General features: G+C 42.3%; 1 protein-coding gene across 3 annotated transcripts in view; it reads right to left on the bottom strand.

The window, feature by feature from the left end:
* Positions 1-20,365, bottom strand: part of PIK3C2B (phosphatidylinositol-4-phosphate 3-kinase catalytic subunit type 2 beta) — a 202,458-nt gene that overhangs the window by 144,353 nt on the left and 37,740 nt on the right. For all 3 annotated transcript variants that reach the window (XM_088458178.1, XM_088458180.1, XM_088458177.1), the window contains exons 2-5: positions 14,214-15,039; positions 11,546-11,646; positions 11,046-11,200; positions 9,542-9,662 (exon numbers count right to left, since the gene is read on the bottom strand). In XM_088458178.1, the coding sequence (XP_088314304.1) occupies positions 9,542-9,662; positions 11,046-11,200; positions 11,546-11,646; positions 14,214-14,945 (1,109 nt within the window). In that variant the 5' untranslated portion in view covers positions 14,946-15,039. The remainder of the gene's footprint in view (positions 1-9,541; positions 9,663-11,045; positions 11,201-11,545; positions 11,647-14,213; positions 15,040-20,365) is intronic.

Genomic DNA, 20,365 nt, shown 5'->3' on the forward strand with positions numbered 1-20,365 from the left:
AATATTTCTAAAAAATATCATACAAACTCGGCACTCACATGCTTTTCAAACTGCAACTCCTTTGAACATAGGGAATGTTGGTTCCAAAATATTGCAATAATTTGTTAAGCTGGCCACCACTTAGGTGATCAGTGTAGGGACTGGCTAGATGGGAATGACCGTGAAGCGGTGGCCAGCTTAACAAATTATTGCAATATTTTGGAACCAACATTCCCTATGTTCAAAGGAATTGCAGTTTGAAAAGCATGTGAGTGCCGAGTTTGTATGAGATATACATATATATACATACACACACACACATATACATACATACATACATACACACACACAGTCAGGTGCATAAATATTGGGACATTGACAGAATTTTCATATTTTGTCCTCTATTCACCACCACAATGGCTTTGAAATGAAACAAACAAGATATGCTTTACCTGCAGACTTTCAGATTTAATTTGAGGGTAATTACATCCAAATCAGGTGAACGGTGTAGGAATTACAACGGTTTCTAAAAGTGCCTCCCACTTTTTAAGGGGCCAAAAGTAATGGGACTATCAACTCAAAAGCTATTTCATGGACAGGTGTGGGCTATTCCCTCGTTATTTCATTATCAATTAAGCAGGTAAAAGGTCTGGAGTTGATTCTAGGTGTGACATTTGCATTTGGAATCAGTTGCTGTTGACTCTCAATATGAGATCCAAAGAGCTGTCACCATCAGTGAAGCAAGCCATCATTAGGCTGAAAAATCTAAACAAACCCATCAGAGAGATAGCAAAAACATTAGGTGTGGCCAAATCAACTGTTTGGAACATTCTTAAAAAGAAAGAACGCACCAGAGAGCTCAGCAACACCAAAAGACTCGGAAGACCACGGAAAATAACTATGGTGGATGACAGAAGAATTATTTCCCTGGTGAAGAAAAACCTTTTACAACAGTTGGCCAAATCAAGAACACTCTCCAGGAGGTAGGTATATAGGTGTCAAAGTCAACAATCAAGAGAAGACTTCACAAGAGTGAATATAGAGGGTTCACCACAAGATGTAAACCATTGGTGTGCCTCAAAAACAGGAAGACCAGATTAGAGTTTGCCAAACAACATCTAAAAAAGCCATTACAGTTCGGGAACAACATCATATGGACAGATGAGACAAAGATCAACTTGTACCAGAGTGATGGGAAGAGAAGAGTATGGAGAAGGAAAGGAACTGCTCATGATCCAAAACATACCACCTCATCAGTGAAGCATGGTGGTGGTAGTGTCATGGCTTGGGCATGTATGTCTGCCAACGGAACTGGTTCCCTTGTATTTATTGATGATGTGACTGCTGACAAAAGCAGCAGAATGAATGCTGAAGTGTTTTGGGCAATATTATATGCTCATATTCAGTCAAATGCTTCAGAACTCATTGGACGACGCTTCACAGTGCAGATGGACAATGACCCGAAGCATACTGCAAAAGCAACCAAAGAGTTTTTAAGGCTGAAAAGTGGAATGTTATGCAATGGCCAAGTCAATCCCCTGACCTGAATCCGATTGAGCATGCATTTCACTTGATGAAGACAAAACTGAAGGCATTTTCGCCCCAAGAACAAGCAGGAACTGACGACATTTGCAGTAGAGGCCTGGCAGAGCATCACCAGGGATGAAACCCAGCGTCTGGTGATGTCTATGCGTTCCAGACTTCAGGCTGTAATTGCCTGCAAAGGATTTGCAACAAAGTATTAAAAAGTGAAAGTTAGATTTAGGATTGTTTAGTTTGTCCCATTACTTTTGGCCCCTTAAAAAGGGGGAGGCACATATAGAAACCGTTGTAATTCCTACACCATTCACCTGATTTGGATGTAATTACCCTCAAATTAAATCTGAAAGTCTGCAGTTAAAGCACATCTTGTTTGTTTCATTTCAAAGCCAATGTGGTGGCGAATAGAGGCCAAAATATGAAAATTCTGTCAATGTCCCAATATTTATGCACCTGACTGTATATATGTATATATATATATATATATATATATATATATATATATATATATATATAGTAAGCAAGAACGGTCACACAATCCCATATACCTGAGACAGACACTCTTAAATTACACAAGTTCTGGGACTGAGGGGCTGGCTTCATACACACAATGTTACACTCTCATCTCTTCCAAAGTGCTGTGTTATATCATCACTTTTCCAACAGCCACATACATGAAATACGCAGTTAGTCAGTGCTCTGTGTTTACATGCTAAACTTTGACATAAACAGTGTGAATTATCAGCATTTCACTCACTGTCTCATCTTACAGCAACAGTCCCGGGGTCTTGGCAGAGTGCCTGGCAGGCTCATGAGCAGCTCAGCACATGAACCATTCAAAATGTGGCATACAGTATAATCAATCCACAATCTTTGATCCTGGCAAAGCTTAGTATACAGAGATTACAAACAGCAAGGTAGATTGATTGCACCCACACAGTGCCACTGCGGACAGGCTCCCTTCTGTCCGGGACTCAAGTCCCAGCATTTACCGCCTGATGATCCCACACGCAATCTGACTGTCAGTCTACTGCTGTTTCTGGGCAGGGAGGGGGCAGCGATGGCCTCCATTTCCCAAAATAGAGGCATGTTGCTGCCATTGGGGTGGGGTCTGTGGAGTGGAGAGGCCAGGATCTCTGTCGGCTGACGGAGCTTTCCTGGCTTCTTCTACTTATCTGCTGTGGCCGGCTTGCGTGACCCCATGGTCATTACTATATTACAGCTGTTAGCAACTGCGATAACATTTCCGTCTGCAGCTGAATCACCCCCTCTGTTCTGCAGTGATTTGTGAAACTCAAGTGATTTTGAAAGCTACACTGATTTCTGTTCTGTAAGTCAGTCTGCTGCTGACATGCCCCATTCCAAACGGTATGAGAATACGCCTGCCTGCACTGTCATTTACTCCAAATTTGCAGAGTTATCCAGGTTACATCCCCAGTATCATACAATCTAACGTGTATGTAGTGTGATCGATGTGTTAGAAGAGTATCAAGGAGGAGAGTCCTGATCCATCTCCCAGTTACCTACATTAGCATGCTACTCTCCCACATCTTAGACTCTTTCTACAAAGGTCCCAAAGTTCAGCAAACAGTACCTGCTCAGATATCAGAAAAGGTCTCTCCATGTTTTCAATGGACCCCAGTGTTGCCAGTTGCTCATTCAGATCCAGAATCTGAGATTTGCTCACATCTTGCATAGCGCAGTTTTAGCTGTACAATGTATGGCATTACTAATCACGAAAGATGTCTGGCCAGCAACTGGGCCAGTTGTCAAAGAATACCCCACAGACTTCAGAGCAATTTTTGAATCATGAATTTAAAATGTATTGTACTTTGTGTTTGTGCCACAGCCCTGGGCTGACTAGAGCAGCTGCTGAGATTCAGTGAGGGAAAGCAAATGTATGCTACTGGCATGAGTGTGGGCTACCAAACAATGGGGGACCGTATACACCCTGAGCGCTGGAGAATGGAGGTCCCAGCGCATTGGCATGAAACCCAGTGCGATGTATTTTATTGAGGAAAGATGGGGACTGTAGGACTAGCTTATGGTGCCCCAGCACTTAATTGATTGAAGTCCAATAATTATAGACTAGTGCAGTCCGAGTGTTAATTGAATGTACACTACTTTACGTGTTGGACAGAGTCAAGTACTGCGGCAGTGAGAGGGTGTCTCAGTTAGCTAAAATATTAATCCCAAAGCTGTGTAGTAATAGCTGAGTGCAGGGTAAAGGAGAACTTGTGCTTGCTGACCAATGTAGGTGCTGCAGTCGGGAAAGTAGGTCCCTGGCTACAGTGCCGAGAAGGTTAAAGGCTTGTGCTGTGCACCATGCACAGTGTGTGAATAGCGGTGTCCCAAGTATCACATGTAAATAAAATGGATTAAAATGGATTTTACTGTAAAGCAATCCTCCTTATTTTGTAAAGCCTGGTAAAGAGGGTTTACATCAGAGGTTCCCAAACGCGGTCCTCAAGACTCACCAACAGATCAGGTTTTAGAGATATCCATGGTTAAGCATAGGTGGTTAAATCAAATTGACTGAGGTATTAATTAAATCACCTTTGCTCAACCATGGATACCTCTAAAACCTGAACTGTTGGGGAGCCTTGAGGACCATGATTAGGAACCTCTGGTTTACATATTTAACATGTAGTTATGTATTGAAGTTATCAAGTAAAATTGTGCTTACATTTTCCCTGGTGGTGTAGGGGGACCTGGAGCCCTCTGTGGGGTGCTAGTCCCGCCAGTCCCCACATCACGTTACTGGAATGCCTCACATTGGAACCTCCTGAGTCTGAGTGTCTTTAAGATGTGCATAGAGAGCTGCCCATCAGTGTCAGCTAATTGCTACACCGGTACCATTAAAAACTTCAGCTCAGTAACAGGGAGTCTCCTGCCTGTGGAACTGGTCACCCTGCCTCTGGAGCCCAAAATCATCTATAGGATGTGATTAGATCACAAAGCAGAATCCTGGAAGTATTGGCAGGATCCCCTCCCCTCTTTCCAGACTTACAGGCACCAGAGGAGCAACTACTCCCCACTGTCCATTAGAGACAATGGGCCTTGTTCAGAGTTGTACGCTATGCCGATATTTTCGCAGTTGAGTGATTACCAGTACACTGCCCATGCTTGCAGCGACTATTTACTCGGAGTGTGACCGACAGTCGGGAAGCATTTGGCAGTGGTAACAGGTAGTGGCAGCAAAGAACACAGGCGTGTTTGCAATCCTGTACACAAGAAATATGGCTCCAGTGTCTCAGTTCCCGCACCCATTCTGTGCTACCATAGGGTTACTCAGAAGATCTATAAAACAAAGGATCTGCGACCGTTGCTGCGACTTTGTATGGAGATGCATGGATTTGCAAAGCCGCAGGCGGGCGTCTCAGTATATTCACTGGCTTCTGCGATATTCGCGTATTTTCGCACATCAGTTGCATACAAAGACGCAGCAGCAGCGGTGGCATCAGCGTACAACTCTGAATCAGGCCCAATGTTAAATGTCCAAGCTAACTGCACAGACACAGCGAATGCACATAGTTTGATTGAGTAAAGAGACCATGGCGTGCTTACACCCTACAGTATTGTGTGTTGAAAATGAAAAAAAGGGGCTTTGTGAGCTCTTCAAATAAATCTCCTTTGACCATCCTGAGAGTAGTGTACATACACCTAACCTAAGGGTTTGCATCATATGGCACAATGCTCATGGGTTGTACTTTTTCCTCAACTCTGCAAAATTTTCCTTAATTGTGTGTCTTAGTTTTGCAAATAGTGTACTAGGCACTACGGATATCTTTTGGAACAAAATAATTAGTTGAAAGTTTCAGATTCTCAGATTAAGCATATGATTCATGGCGAGGGTCACTCCAATGGACCTATCTATTTAGCCTGGATTGTCTACTTTTTACTCCATTTTGTGTCTTAATCCGTGTATATTGTAATAGGCATTTGGAATTAGCATTTAGGCATGGCTAAATAGCAAAGGCCGTTTCACGTTGAAATGGGAAATTTGGAGCGATATGAGGTTAGGTGTATGTGGATATATCTGTTTCATCTTGTATGCTATGGGGCATACATACTACACGATAAAAGTGAACGATATGAACGATATCGTTGAACAACATATTGTTCATATCGTCCAGTGTGTATGCACCAAACGACAACAATGTTTGCTGTCGTACAAACATGCAGGCCAATCTGACGATAGTGTCAGAAAGTGCCTGTTCAGGGATGTGGCAGGATGACGTCACAGAACGATATTGTTCAGCGTGTACACCCAATATCTTTCACCAAAGTCTTTCACCAATATCGCTAAGCACATCGTCTAGTGTGTATGAGCCTGTACAGAGATAACGGTCTTCTGAAAGACATCTCATTGGAGCATTAAACTTAAACTTCTTGCAAGAGCATATCAGGCTTGCATCCTGTGACCACCAGTGCAAACCGCTATTCCGCGCTCCATCTGTCTGTTCAACCCAGTGCCTCCATGCTCAAGTCTGCTTGCTATCAAGCGCACACTGGTCCATTGTGAGGGACCACTGGGAATTAGCGAACACCAATCAGGAGGTTTTGCTACAGTGTAACCACACATACCCAGAAGTAAGCGATTGTAGATGCTGGTAGTAGGAGCCTGGAAGAAGTGGTTCCAGGTGCCCGTGTAGCAGCCTGGGCGGAACAAATGGTTTCAGGTGCCAGGGAGGTACCCACGATGCAGTGGGAGGAGACAGTAACAGGGTGGTATACTGATGGTAAAAGGGAATTCCTAGGAGTGGTAAAGTAAGTCCACTGAGACTGCTCAAGGACAAATAACCTCCTCTATGTACGACACAAATCTGTGATCAGTTGGCGAAATGAGGTCATTCGGTTACAGACTGCAATCCACTTTTTTATTAGGGGGAACACTTGTCCTAAAATGAGAAGTAATTACCTTGAACGAGATTACCTACAAACTACAAAAGTAATATTTGAAAATGTACATTAGAAAAAAAAAAAAAGCAACACACCAATAGGAGTACAAAAATAAAATCACAACAGTTTACATAAAGTAATGAGGATGAAAAGTAAAAATATATCTCGCTTTCGTTCTTCCTTGTGTTGATCTCTGTCCTTGTTATTCTATGCATTTCTGAGAAACATTTGCATTTTTCCCACAAATGCCAGGAAGTGAGATACCCTGCACATCAACTTATTTTTGCACTTACAGATATGTCCACATACACCTATCCTCAAATCACGATGAATAGCCCCATTTAGCACGCCGCGAACTTTGCAACTTAGCCGCGCCAAAACTCTAATCCCAAGTACAGTACTTGGGCTTCATTCAGAGTTGGGAATAGAGTAGGAAAGTACAAGTAACTGTGCATCTTGGTAAAACCATACTGCACCGCATATTTAAATGTGCAGAGAGATTAGATTTGGAAGAAATCCAAACTGAAAACTAAATTGCAGTGTAAAAATAAAGCTGTCCAGCATTTGTGGGCTACATGCAAAAGCAGCCAGTATTTACCCCACATGCAAAAAAAATTATGTATTTGCAAACTTTGTCCAGGTATACAGTAACTTGCTCTATCTTACTCTATTCCCAAGTCTGAATCAGGCCAATAGTACACTATAAGCAAACTAAGGCGCTAAATTAAGGTAAAACTATGCAGTATGCTGTAGAACATACTTGCCGACATTCAGTAAGAAGTCGGAGCTGAATGCCTGCATACAACGGGGGCGTAGCCGGGCAATGGGTCCGTATTGGGCGTGGGACCGGGGCGGGGCCACATGATCGAGTCATCGTGGCCCCACCCCCTCCTCACATTGCCGAAAATAAAGGCATTGTGAAGCAGGGGGCGGAGCCACGATGACGCGATTTAGCGCGAATCGAGTCATTGGGCCCCCTCCGCTGCGGGGGGTTTCTAGTAGGTAGTCGGGGGGGCAGGCGGCAGGCTTGCCAGCCTTTCTGGGGGGTCGGGAGCGGCACCCGATATTCGGGAGGCTCCTGACCAAGTTAGGCAAGCCTGCTGTAAAGAGAAAAAAAAGACAGGTCCAATACGAGTAACCTGTGCAATGCATTGTAATGCTTAATCTGCAACTTGATGCCAATTCTTTTGCTACAAAAATACTTATTCCAAGTTCCTCATTAACTAAAAGCAAAGTAAGATGCAAAATTTGCAGAAAGGAGCAAAGTTGAGGAATTAGTATACAGTAAAAAGACGGGTCCGACATGAGTGACCTGCGCCATCTGTATGGTTTATCTGTGACTTTATAATTCCTTTGCGGCAAAGAAGAAAAATGAATCCCAAGTACCTAATACACTATATATAATATAAAAAGGCGCAATAGTTAGGAAGAAGTAGAAAAATTGAGGCAGGCAACTCGCTCCATTTGGTGCAAAAACATAGGTGTACGAGGACACATCTGTGAATTGTAGTCTGTTAGATAAAGTTAAATGTTACTGATAGACCGTGAAGTGTTTCAGTGGTCAAATGTAAATCTTGGAGATTGTATAGGGCTGATATAGAAGCACAGAGTGCACATCTAAATTAATGCCCTCAAGGGGAAAAAACATTGTGAGGTTCACATTTGCTGTAAGAAGTTTTTAAATTACAAAAGTTTATTTTATTACAAAGATAAACAAAGAAACTCTCCATGGAAAAATACAAGGAAAATACATATCCAAAGAGATTATGGGATATATACTGAAGTGCCAAAAGTCATGGGATAGCAGTATGTAATGCAATTTTAGGTGGCGTCATCATACTGTGACATCCTGGAATTGCCCAGACCTGCATCAGTTGTTTTCTGACATCTTGTGAGTCCGTTTGTACATTGGCAAGGCTGCTCATTGCAAGGCGACGTGAATTATCAGAGTCCGAATGTGACATGATAGTGGGTGCTCGATGCAAGGGATATTCCATTTCCGAAGTTGTGCGGTCAATCAAAATTCCTCGATCTACAGTGCCACATGTGTACCAAGAATACCTCATGGAAGACATCATCACCCACCATGGACAGCGCAGTGGTCGACCATGGGTGCTTAATGATCGTGACCAGCAGCACCTGGCCAGAACTGTCTGTGGTAACAGACAAGCGAAACTGGCTTAAATCACATCCATATTCAATGCAGGATGTACCAGACGCATATCTAACAAGTCAGTGCAGCATTCTGTAACTTCCATTGGATATGGGAGCAGGAGACCCACCAGAGTGCCGCTGTTAACACTACGACAACGAACATAGCACCTCACCTGGGTTTGTGATGTTGCTAAGTGTACCCTGGAGGACTGTCAACATGTGGCGTGGTCATACAAGTCATGGTTCCAGTTGTTTCGGTCTGATGGTAGGGTTTGGGTGTGGTGCGGACCCCATGGGGCCATGGACCCTAGCAGTCGTCAAGGCACCATGCAGGCTGGTGGTGGTTCCATAATGGTGTGGGTTGTGTTCACATGGCACGTGTTGGGTCCGCCTGAACACATCATTGACCGGTAACCGCTACGTTGCATTGCTTGATGACCATTTGCAGCCCTTCATGAACTTCATATACCCCCACAATGATGGAATATTCCAGCAGAATAATGCGCCGTGTCATCAAGCCCAAATTGTTGTTCCAGGAGCATTCTTTAGAAATCTGACTAATGGTGTGGCCACCACAGTCGCCCCAACATGAATCCAGTCGAGTATTTATGGGACATGGTGAATAGGTCCATTCGCACCCAAGATCCTACACCTACCAAAATCAGAGAGCTGTGGGAAACCAGACAGATTGGGTCAACATCTCTCCAGAGGGCTTCCATTCACGTGTGGAATCGATGCCACGTCAAGTTGCTGCACTTCGTTGGGCTAGAGGGGGTCCTACAAAGTACTAGGAACTTATCCCATGACTTTTGGCTCTTCAATGTATTTTAACATGTTCCAATTTGCAGGAACTGGCATGATTTTGGTGATATAGCCATAACTTCAAAGAGGTAATGTGGCTTAAGGCAAAACTAGGTAATTCCTATAACTCATCTATACCTTAGCATTGATTACTTATGGTACTTACTTCTGCAGGAACTCCTCCAAGCCACAGAGTTTGAGCACATAGTCAGATACACTGAGATCCTTCAAATCATCAATAGTGTAGCAAAGAGTCTGGTATATAAGTAGATCTACAGTAGAAGAACCTGGGAGACAAACAGTGGATATCATTAAAGCAGCATGCCCACTTACTAGCATTTTCCCTTAGTGGAGGCCTATGAGCTACATGCAGAACTAGTGTTCGCTCCATCATTGGGCGGTAAACCACTGAGAGGGTGTAAGAGGACCGACAAATGTTTTAAAATTACGACTTCAAAATATTTGCGGAAGTGGGTGTGATCAAGAGGACAATAAAAAGCAGTACTTTTGCCCATCTGAGAGGCTGAAACAGAGCAGGTAAAAATGGGGGGAGGGGTGTTTGTGGGCGACAGCAGAGAGGATGACGGGGCTTTGCAGGAAGCAGAGACTCCGGTACCACATATATATATATATATATATATATAAAATATTCTATACACTGTGTGTGTGTATATATATATATATATATATATATATATATCTATCAACAATATGAAGGATTACTGAAACACTGCAAATGACAGGGACTGTATGATAAATCATTGATTTCTATGTGGTAACCCTGCTGATAATCATGAAGTGCTTGTAAGTGATTCCATTGGTATAAAAGCCAGAGAAAAAGTTTTATCACTGCTTGATTAATAGACCCCTAAGTGTCCACACAGTATGACCCGCCAAAAAATAGGAGATCTGTCTTAAAATAGGTTGTAGGAGTTGTTTGACTCAAGTAAGCTGAAGATGCATGGCTCACACTTTAAAATCAGGCAAAACGAACATACATTTTTTAATAACTAGCGCAACCCATAGTACATGCAAAAGTCCCAGATTGCAATTATGAATATATGTAACAGTTTTGTATATATGTAACTTTGCAGTACATTCGATCCCCTATGGTGCAGCAGAACCGTTGTGGCTCCTTATAAATTAAGATTAATCCGAATTAATGTTGTTTTGTGCAGAAGAAATAAAGGATGGTCACGTCAGAGTGTGGCATTATAAAATGTTGTAGTATAAAGAGAGCAATACATAAATATGAAATGTTTGTTTTTAACTAAGATATTGTGATAAACATAGTAACGCTGGTTTTGGAGTACATATGCAATGTGTGGTATGACTAGGAGTCTCACCATTTTAAAATGGGTTACCCATGAGATTTGAGGGTTGTTCATAACTCTAAATCTACCTCGTACTACCTTTTGGATTCCAAATAAGATCAGACATTTATCGGGACCTATAGATCACACTTTTTCTGTCATTTTGGTGGATTAAGAGTCATGGGGGAAAATAGCATTGTTAAAATTTCCTATTATTTAATAAGAAATAGGCACCCTGTCCTTGGAAAATCAGACTTGAATCTTTACAAAAAGAAAAAGTACATTACTACAGCTTTAATTGTCCTGCAACATAATACACATGGTAAGTGGTAGATGGAGGAATGGATGTAAACTCACAATCACAGGTGAACGTCAGAGGATCTCTCAGTTGGTCACTTATCACTGTAACCTTCAAGCTCACACCAGGACCCAGGTGCTCAGGACTGAGGTTAACAGGACTCCAGACAATGCCTGTGTGTATTTGATCGGTCATACTTTGTCCAGAGCGCAGACTGGGAGAAGATACATAGGAGAAATGGATTATTCAGTATTTTACAGCATTGTGCAAGTTTTGAGATATCTCAATGCAACTAATCCATTTACCCATGAGAGAAAAGTAATTGTGTAGCAACAGAAATGCCATGTTCTTCTCTATATATTTTTATCTGAGCTGTTCTCTATATTCTTTTGCCTGAGCTGTTCTGACCTTTACCAATGGTTAACAAAACATACAGTAGTTTACCCTCTTCTACAACATATAAAATATTTTTGTGTCATTTATAACTGCACAGACAATATTCCCACCCTTCACATGTGACTCCTGCCTTCAGGCATAACGGAATGCTGTATGTACTCACACATCCAGCATGTGACAAAATGCAGCCGTGTCCTCATCCCTCTGCTCTGACATCTCAAACAGCTCGCAGCCGTTCTGCTGGGGGTACGGCCGGATCGAGTCCTGTACAACAGACAACATTAATAATCAGGCAGAAAAAAAAAGAAGGTTCATGAAGTATCCCTTATAAATAATATAATGTATCACTCATGCTTCTTAGTAGGGAATTATTCCTCACACAGACTAAATGCTGCAGATAATATAAGAGAGTGTGCAGAAGTGACAGAGCAGCAGGCAGGTAGGGTAAAAAAAAAATGTAGCACAATATGGTCTTCCATGAGAATAGAAAACTATTCATGGAAATGCGCAGTACATTGAAATAGGTCCATACTTGAGTTACTTTATTTATTGAATACACTTTTCATAATACATAATCAACAGGAAACAGAGGTTCTCAGTTCCCAGCTTTACAGTGCATCTCCCCTTCCTTCCCCTTCATCCTCCCTCCTTTCCGCTCTCCCTGCTGCCCTCTCTCTCTCATACTACTCCTGTGCAGGTAGCACTTGGGGAGGGGATGCCAGATAAAACACAAAGCACTTCACACAAACTTCCATGACCTGATAGGTCACTGATTCAACATTCACAGATTCAATCTACTTCTGTTACATGTTGGGGGGTTCTCAACAGTTATGATGCCCAAACCTAACATTTATACACTTTGTGGTGCTAGAGATACCAACAGAGAGCTAAAGTAATAAACTGTTAAAAGAGGGTTTTACCAGTGGCGTAACTAGGGTATTTGGAGCCCAGGGCAAATTTGAAAATTGGCGGGCCGGTACCGTGGCCGGCAGCGCGGCCACACACCACCCCCCACACACACCCCCGCGCACCGCCGGTCCCACGGCGCCCAAGGCATGTGCCCCGCTGCCCTGCCCTAGTTACGCCACTGGGTTTTACAAAAAGAGATACGAGGTGGGACTTGTGAGGGCAGCGTATTTGAAAATACCTTCAGCTTGGTGCACTAACTCCAAAACAGTTGGCAAGTAGCTGGTAAATCTGGTTATCTATGCATCTAATGTGTTATTCAGTAAGGAACTATGGGGAAAATGTATTAACATGGCGAATAAAGATTCCAAAATGCAGCTCCTGCTTCACACATAATTGAGGCAAAGTAGGAACAAATATTGCCAAAATGTATGATAAAATAATTTGCCAAAGAGGGAGAGTGTTCATTTAACTCTTCGGTAATGCTAGCCAGTCCCAAAGCCCTATGGGGACAGGCAAATAGCGCATTAGCGAAAATTAACTACTCGGCGGCAGTTGTGAGACTCATTTGGTGAATGCGCAAGAGACCCGCCAGTGGTGCTCACATTAAATTTACATCATGAGTCCCAATGTGGGATGACAGATACCAGCAGGAGGACCTGCAAAAATGTTTTGAGGCTGCCAGTCGGAATGGTAAATGCCTAGTGATTTCATAAGCTATGATTCTCTATTGCTCCCATTGTAAAGTATGGCAGTGCCAATAATGACAAAGGTGCTGGAGATATTTGTGTGCGATTTAATACATGTTGGGAAGTGGTAACTGCTGCACACAAAATGAGCATTTACCGACTTTGCATCTATCACCCGTTCAAATATTTACCCCTATATTTCCTAAAGGCTCTCACAATTGATTTCCCTTAAAGTGCTCCAATTCCAGTTCCAAACACAAACATGGATATTAAAAGGCAGAATTGTAGAACAGAGATTAACATTTTGCTAATCTACAGATTTGTCCACATACATCTTACTTCCTTGCGAGTTAAACAGCCCTTCAAGTCGCACAGTGGCGTGAGTCGGCAGTGACGAGCATCTTTTCATGCAACTTTTTACCTTCAAATGTGCCTTATTCGTACAGTGATGTGAATATGACGGAAACACGTGAGCAGCTTCTGATGATTAAAATGATATGCAGCATGCCTATATTCTGTGTGCAACTGCGGATGTATCCATATGTGATATGCTACTTTACAGTGTCAGCAGCTGTAAGTATGTATATGGACACATTTATTATATAATCCTACTAAATGTGCAAGTGCAGTAAAGAGCTGCAGAGCCATGACCCCTCCCCTACCAGATCTCACTGGCTGCCTGACTCCCAGACACAACCTCTCTTCTCCCACCATCACAGCGCTGTTTGCATGCACAGTACTGTTCCCTCCTGCCAGCATCTGTAACCAGCGCCCCACACACCCAAGCACACAAAGGACCCCACTTGACGGGGTGTTAAGAGACATAGATGAGAAGGTAGCATAGATAACAGAGAGAATGTGACTGGAGACAAAGACGAGAGAGAGAGAGAGAAAGAGACATAGGGGGGAAAAGAGATAAGTCAGACAGATGGGGAGGGGGCAGAAATGAAAGAGACAGAGGCAGAAGGGGTAGGGGTCTGAAATGAGAGAGACAGACAGAAAGGAGAGTGGCAGATGAGAGAGACACAGACTGGGGAGAGGGGAAAGGTGAGACAAAAATGAAACCGATGGGGGAGGGATGGGGTAGAGATGGGAAGGAGAGGTATGACAGAGGAAAAAAAAACCTGCAACGTTGGCATAATAGTTAGCAACCTGGTGAATATGCCCAAAATACTGGTAACATAACAGAACAACTTTAAGAGCATAAAAAAATATTTTGCCGTCTTCGTAACTTACTGGTCCAATAGAAAACCTGGTGTTCCTGGATTGTTTCTGTACATAGGTACGAGGTGGGACTTGTGGTGGTAACGTGTTGCTTCGAGCCACTGGTTTTCCAGTGACACCTTTTCGTAAACCTACACTCTTCCAATGGCCTTCAGCGTTACGCAGTAGCTCAGAATCATAAGTAGATGTCAAATTGAGGCGAGTGATTGTATCATTTATTCCCTCATAGTCTAAATCCGAGAAGCCAGCTCTCCTATCCAGTAAGTTTTCATCCTCCTCCTCCATTTCTGAAATCCTGCGACTGAGCAGCTTCCCTCCCAAGTCTCCTGTGTACACATTTACATCCCGTGAGTGAGAGACTTTTGTACTGGATGGGGACAGCTCTTTGCATTGGTTCAAAATATGTGTACGAGGTGGTAGAGGTGGAGGCGAAAGATTTTTTGGGGACCTCCTTCCTTCGTCACATCCATTGCTATGGTAATCATCTCCATAAATATACAGGTAGTCTCCAGTAGGTGGAGGTTTGGTTTGTGGGAGTGATGAGACAGTAGCTGGTGTCTGTGAGACATCATCCCAGGAGATGAGATGGCTCTCATTACTCAAAGGAGGTTTATTATCTTTGCGGAGTCTGGAGAGGGCATCATACTCCATTTGCAGAGCCTCTGCTAGAGCCAGTTCTTTTCGACTCATTCCCAGTGATTCTAGGCCATTCCATTGCTCTTTCTTACCACCTGAAGTTGACATTACTGGTGTTGGGTAGGCAATCGGAGAAACGGAGAGGTCTATTGCTGAGAAACTCGCTGATTGCCGGTCAAGACATAATGCTCCAGGACTCGACCTTCAAGAGACAAAATAAATTGCAAGTTCAGCATGAAACACAATTATGTCACACTACAGCTTCGATTACCTCTTCCCCCTTTGTATTGACCGTACAACATTAATTCAACTATATATAACAGTAAAATAATTGGAATAGTGAACATTTTCTAGCAGGCATTGAAGCTTTATGTCTAGCCAAACCACTATTTAATTTGCTAACTGATCTAAGCCAATACCACATTTATCTGGAGGATATTCTACATACTCCCTCTGTAAAGTAATGTTTCCTTTCCAAACCCTCGACTGCCTGGAGTATGTATAGCACATTCTGTGCCAGTCCATTATTGGGCACTTTTTCTTTAAACGTAATATCATCATCTTCATCACAGCCACCACTGGATATTATGTATATAACAGACAAAGGCTGAATGCATAAGGACAATTTATAAATATATTTTGCCTGTGTATTTGTATATACGTAACAAACACTGCCTGGGAGCAGGATGTATCAAGCTTTGTATGTTGAATGCAATACATCCCACCACATACCATATGCATGAGGCATTTATTAACGCGGTATGCATGAAAATTGCGTAAAAACGCAAAAAGGACAGCTCTTCTGATCTTTGCGATATGATGACATCCGGGTTTAAGTCCAGGGAGTCCTACTGCGCCTGTGACGAATATACTAAGCATCGCATCCGCAATGGCGCACATTCCGCCACTTATCATATGGATAATATTGCCGGTATGTACCTAGAAATGCATTTAAAATGGCAAAGGAAAGCTCTCCGTAAGAGCTGTCATTTGCGATAGACTTCTGGGTTTATGACTCATAAGTCCCTTTGTTGTCATTCTGCACATGTGAAAAATGAATCGTGCACTGCGGGGGGTGCTGGGAGGGATCCGATGGAATCGCTCTCAGGGGGCAGTGCGTAAGAAGGCAATAGGCTTTTATTGGGTAATGCCATCTAAAGATGGCGTTACCAACCGGGTCCATGCTCTGGAATGTATCACTTTCCGGAGTTTGGTACATATGGATATGCGGCCAAGACTCAGAAATCAGGGATTTTCTGTGTTTTGACCGCTATATAGGCATTAGTATATTCCACCCACTGAGAGGAATCCTATCGGATCCATCTCTGGAATTTATGCAGAAAGAAGCCTATAGATGGCATTGCTTATCAGATACATCTCCGGAAAGTTTCATTTTCCAGAGCTTCATACATATGGGGAATGTGGTCAAACCTCTAACCATATTTTGCCCTTAGTACATTGACCACATTTTGCTACAGCTAAGGGAGAATCACTTTCAAAGGGATGTAGTCAATGTTGGCATTCAAAATGTTCACATGATCTGAATGTCAACATTCAGGATGTCAGCATGTTAAGAATGTCAACATTTAACATCCATATCAATACCAACATGTCGACATTGTCAAAATGTCAACATTATGTTGTCGACACGTGAAATTAGGTTTAGGCTGCTAATAGGGTTAAGGTGCAATTAGGTTTACGGTTAGACTAAAACAGGAGCATTGGCAATTCTGCAAAATGTTGACATGTCGGTGTCAACATTCTGAATGTTGACATCCACACCATGATGAATGTCGACATTTCATACCGCTCCTTCAATAAACCCAGTCATTTAGGGATTGTACACATGGATGTTGAAACACAAAACTAATCTACTTTGTCATTGCTTCAATAAAGCACATTCATTACATGTCTCAAAGCTTCCATGCAATGTAGTGTCCTGTGCGCTAATTAAATGTTTACATGCACCTTCACAGTGTGCTTTACCGAGCGTTAAAGCTTCTAAAGCTAAAGCTCCTCAAAATTGATGCAAAGCAACGCTTGTTTAATAGGCTTTGAGAATGCATGTTAAATGCTGGGAGTATGTGTACAAATATACAGTTTTCTCACAAGGATAAATAGTAAATGAACATACAATTACATAGAAACCAAAATAATACTCAGATGTAATATAATATATACATACTCAAAGGCATAGGAATGTATACAGACATCATTTAACAAGCCAGCAAAGATATGCAGAGAGAAAATAAAAATAAATGCACACACATAATTACACTAATTCTAAAAAAAAGAATTACAGACTATAGATTAAATATAAAAAAAAGAAAGAAAGAAACCAAAGTCAAAATATCCTCTTAACACGGTCAAATACACATAAACAAAGCAGACCATAGACAATTAGGAGCAACCTCAATATACAAACAGGCCACAAGAGGTTTCTGTGGCAAGACCGCCAAGTGACCCAGTCTTGTGCCAGAATAACACCACAGGCAAACTAGACATGCAGTACAAACACTTTAGTACAGACAGAATCATACTAAGGTGCACATCTATCTATCTATCTATCTATCTATCTATCTATATCACAGAGGAGCACTAAAATAAACACCACTAGGAATCTAAGTGAAAACCCAAAAGTTAAAATGGGACTAGCATATATTAAACAACACATATTAACAACACAGGGGATGCTCATCCAGGTGCAAACAAGTTAATGTACTGTACAGTATTATTATCTAATTAGGTACGGTCAAAGTGGTCATATTCCTCTAATACACAGGAAGAGCAGGCATGCACATCCATAATCCATATAGTCTGTTAGACAAAACACACCTACCCATGATGCTGGACCACTATTTCATCCAAGACCGCTGTACCATATAGCCTTTATCGAGACTAATGCATGCAGCACTGTCCCCACACAAAGAGATTCCATTACAACAAGCTAGATCTTCATTGCTTGGAGGTATTATTAATTCGCTATGACCAGCTACAGTACTGGTACTAAAAAAATGAATAGGAACAATTTTTATTTATTTTTTTCATAATAGCCATGAGGCTAAATGTAATAGATTGCAATCTTCTTATGCTCCAAAGATTTATGAGAGTCTCCTCGCATTTTTAAAGTGACAATCATTTTAAAAGCTAAACCGAGATGGTTTAGCCCAGTGGTTTCCAAACTGTGCGCCGTGGCACCCTGAGGTGCCTTGGGACACTTGCATGGGTGCCTCAGGTTGGTGGTCCAGCACCAAATCAAATTATTTATGGTCAATGTAAATATGTGGACAAACAGAAGCACAAACCTGTCCAGCACTACATATCTGAACCTAAAGCTGGCCACACACACAGCGATATTTTACCCGATCTGGCCGATTCAGACACATTGGAATGACAGATCATGTAAAATATGGCCAAATCCTGAGTAAATCGTGAGTCCCCACTCACGATCACGATGCGACGCATCCCCGCTGGTCGCACATCGCATCGTCGGATCTGCCGTGCAATAGGGCAGATCTGACAATTTAGGAAAGTGATGCACTGTGAAAGTCTGGATGCAGGAGAGATCGTATGAAGATTGGACACCAAATTGTGTGGAGATCGTGTGCAGAGCTGCTGGGGAGATTCAAGGGAAATCGTACACATCGGCTGATCGTGTGAAGATCGCCATGTGTGTGGGCACCTTAAGGATGACAGGTGAGCACAATTTACTTTCACTTTAATACTTTACTACATTTTTACTGAAATTCTCAATAACAAACTTTTGGCTTAGGGGTGGTTTAGCCTTTAAAATAATTGCCACTTTAAAAATACAGGGGAATTTGCATAAGTCCCTGCAACAACCTATAACATTTAGCTCTAGATCTTTTAACAATAGATTATGTTTATATTCCCATTTTATGCAGATTATTTTTCCAGTATTAAAAAAAATTTCTGTTCAGATTCTGTGCAATGTTTAGCTACAGTACAGTAAATAAAGGCTGTGCATTCACTTTTGGCTAGGGCCAAATTCAGTTAGGAGCGTTTACGCAGGTTAACCCAGGTAAATGTGATTTTACATTGTGAAGACGTCTTTACATATGCGTTTTGATTAAACAACATAATTTCCTGTTGTCAGCATGTCGAATGACATGTGGGAGAGGTCCAAAGGAAGTTTTGGAGATAGAGTTGATGCGGCATCTGATGGGATGTGGGGCATTTTGAGACAAGTGACTTCTCTTTCTTTTAATAATGTACTATTTGTTACTTATTACTGTGAATAAAGGTACTGTGTGGCCCCTCTAACAATAGATACCTCTGTGACCTGTGCCCTAAAAATCACAAGGTGCTCAAGATTGAGATTCTTCAGAATCAGCATTATAATAAGTATTTGACTAAACTCTGATTTGAATAGTACCGTGTTTCCCCGATAATAAGACCTACCCCGAAAATAAGCCCTACCCTTACTTTTGTAACCCGGTCCAAATTAAGCCCTACCCTGAAAATAAGACCTACCAAAATCCCATGTTGAGCTGGGAACGCTTCAGAGGCCAGGGTTCCCAGTCATGCAGTGCGCGGGGGACTTCATGACGTCACCCACGCGGCCGCGCCTGCTGGATCATGTTAGATCCAGTCAGCGCGCAAGTGAGAGGGACATCCCGGACGGCGGCAAGTCAGGTAAGTACTGTAGTGTACTGGTGGGTGGGGGATCAATTACAGGGGGGCTTGCACTGCAATAAGGGAGGCTGCATAAGGGACACTGCTACAGGGGGGAGGGGGGGCTGCATAAGCGGCACTGCTACCGTACAAGGGAGGCTGCATAAGGGACACTGCTATAGGGGGGGGGGGGGACGCTGCATAAGGGGCACTTCTACAAGGGGGCCTGCATAAGGGGCACTATCATCACTGCTAATTAAAATAAGCCCTACCCCGAAAATAAGCCCTATGGTGTTTTTTTGAACAAAAAAAAAAAAAAATAAGACAGTGTCTTATTATCGGGGAAACACGGTAGGCGTCAGTTCCCAGATTCCCGTTTTAAAAAGACTTGATGAAAAAAATCTTTGCACTTTTGATAGATTTTCCCACAGTACAGTGCTTTAACGTTTCCAGCAATGATGCAGTACAGTGCTTTAACGTTTCCAGCAATGATGCAGTACAGTGCTTTAACGTTTCCAGCAGTGATGCAGTACAGTGCTTTAACGTTTCCAGCAATGATGCAGTACAGTGCTTTAACGTTTCCAGCAGTGATGCAGTACAGTGCTTTAACGTTTCCAGCAATGATGCAGTACAGTGCTTTAACGTTTCCAGCAGTGATGCAGTACAGTGCTTTAACGTTTCCAGCAATGATGCATTCTCTCTTTTATAACTGCATGGTTTTTTCCATTGCTTGTTGAGGTTGGTCTGTGCATACAAAACACATCTAAACTATAAAAAGTGCAAAAGTTTGACTAAATGCTAACAGGATGGCAATACATATTTCCAAAGAATTCAATTATAAATGTTTTTCTATTTCCCAAATTGTTGAAAAAAATTATGAAGAACTCATAATA

Source organism: Taudactylus pleione, unplaced genomic scaffold (assembly GCF_031769625.1).
Source record: "Taudactylus pleione unplaced genomic scaffold, aTauple2 ptg000814l, whole genome shotgun sequence".
NCBI lineage: Eukaryota > Metazoa > Chordata > Amphibia > Anura > Myobatrachidae > Taudactylus > Taudactylus pleione.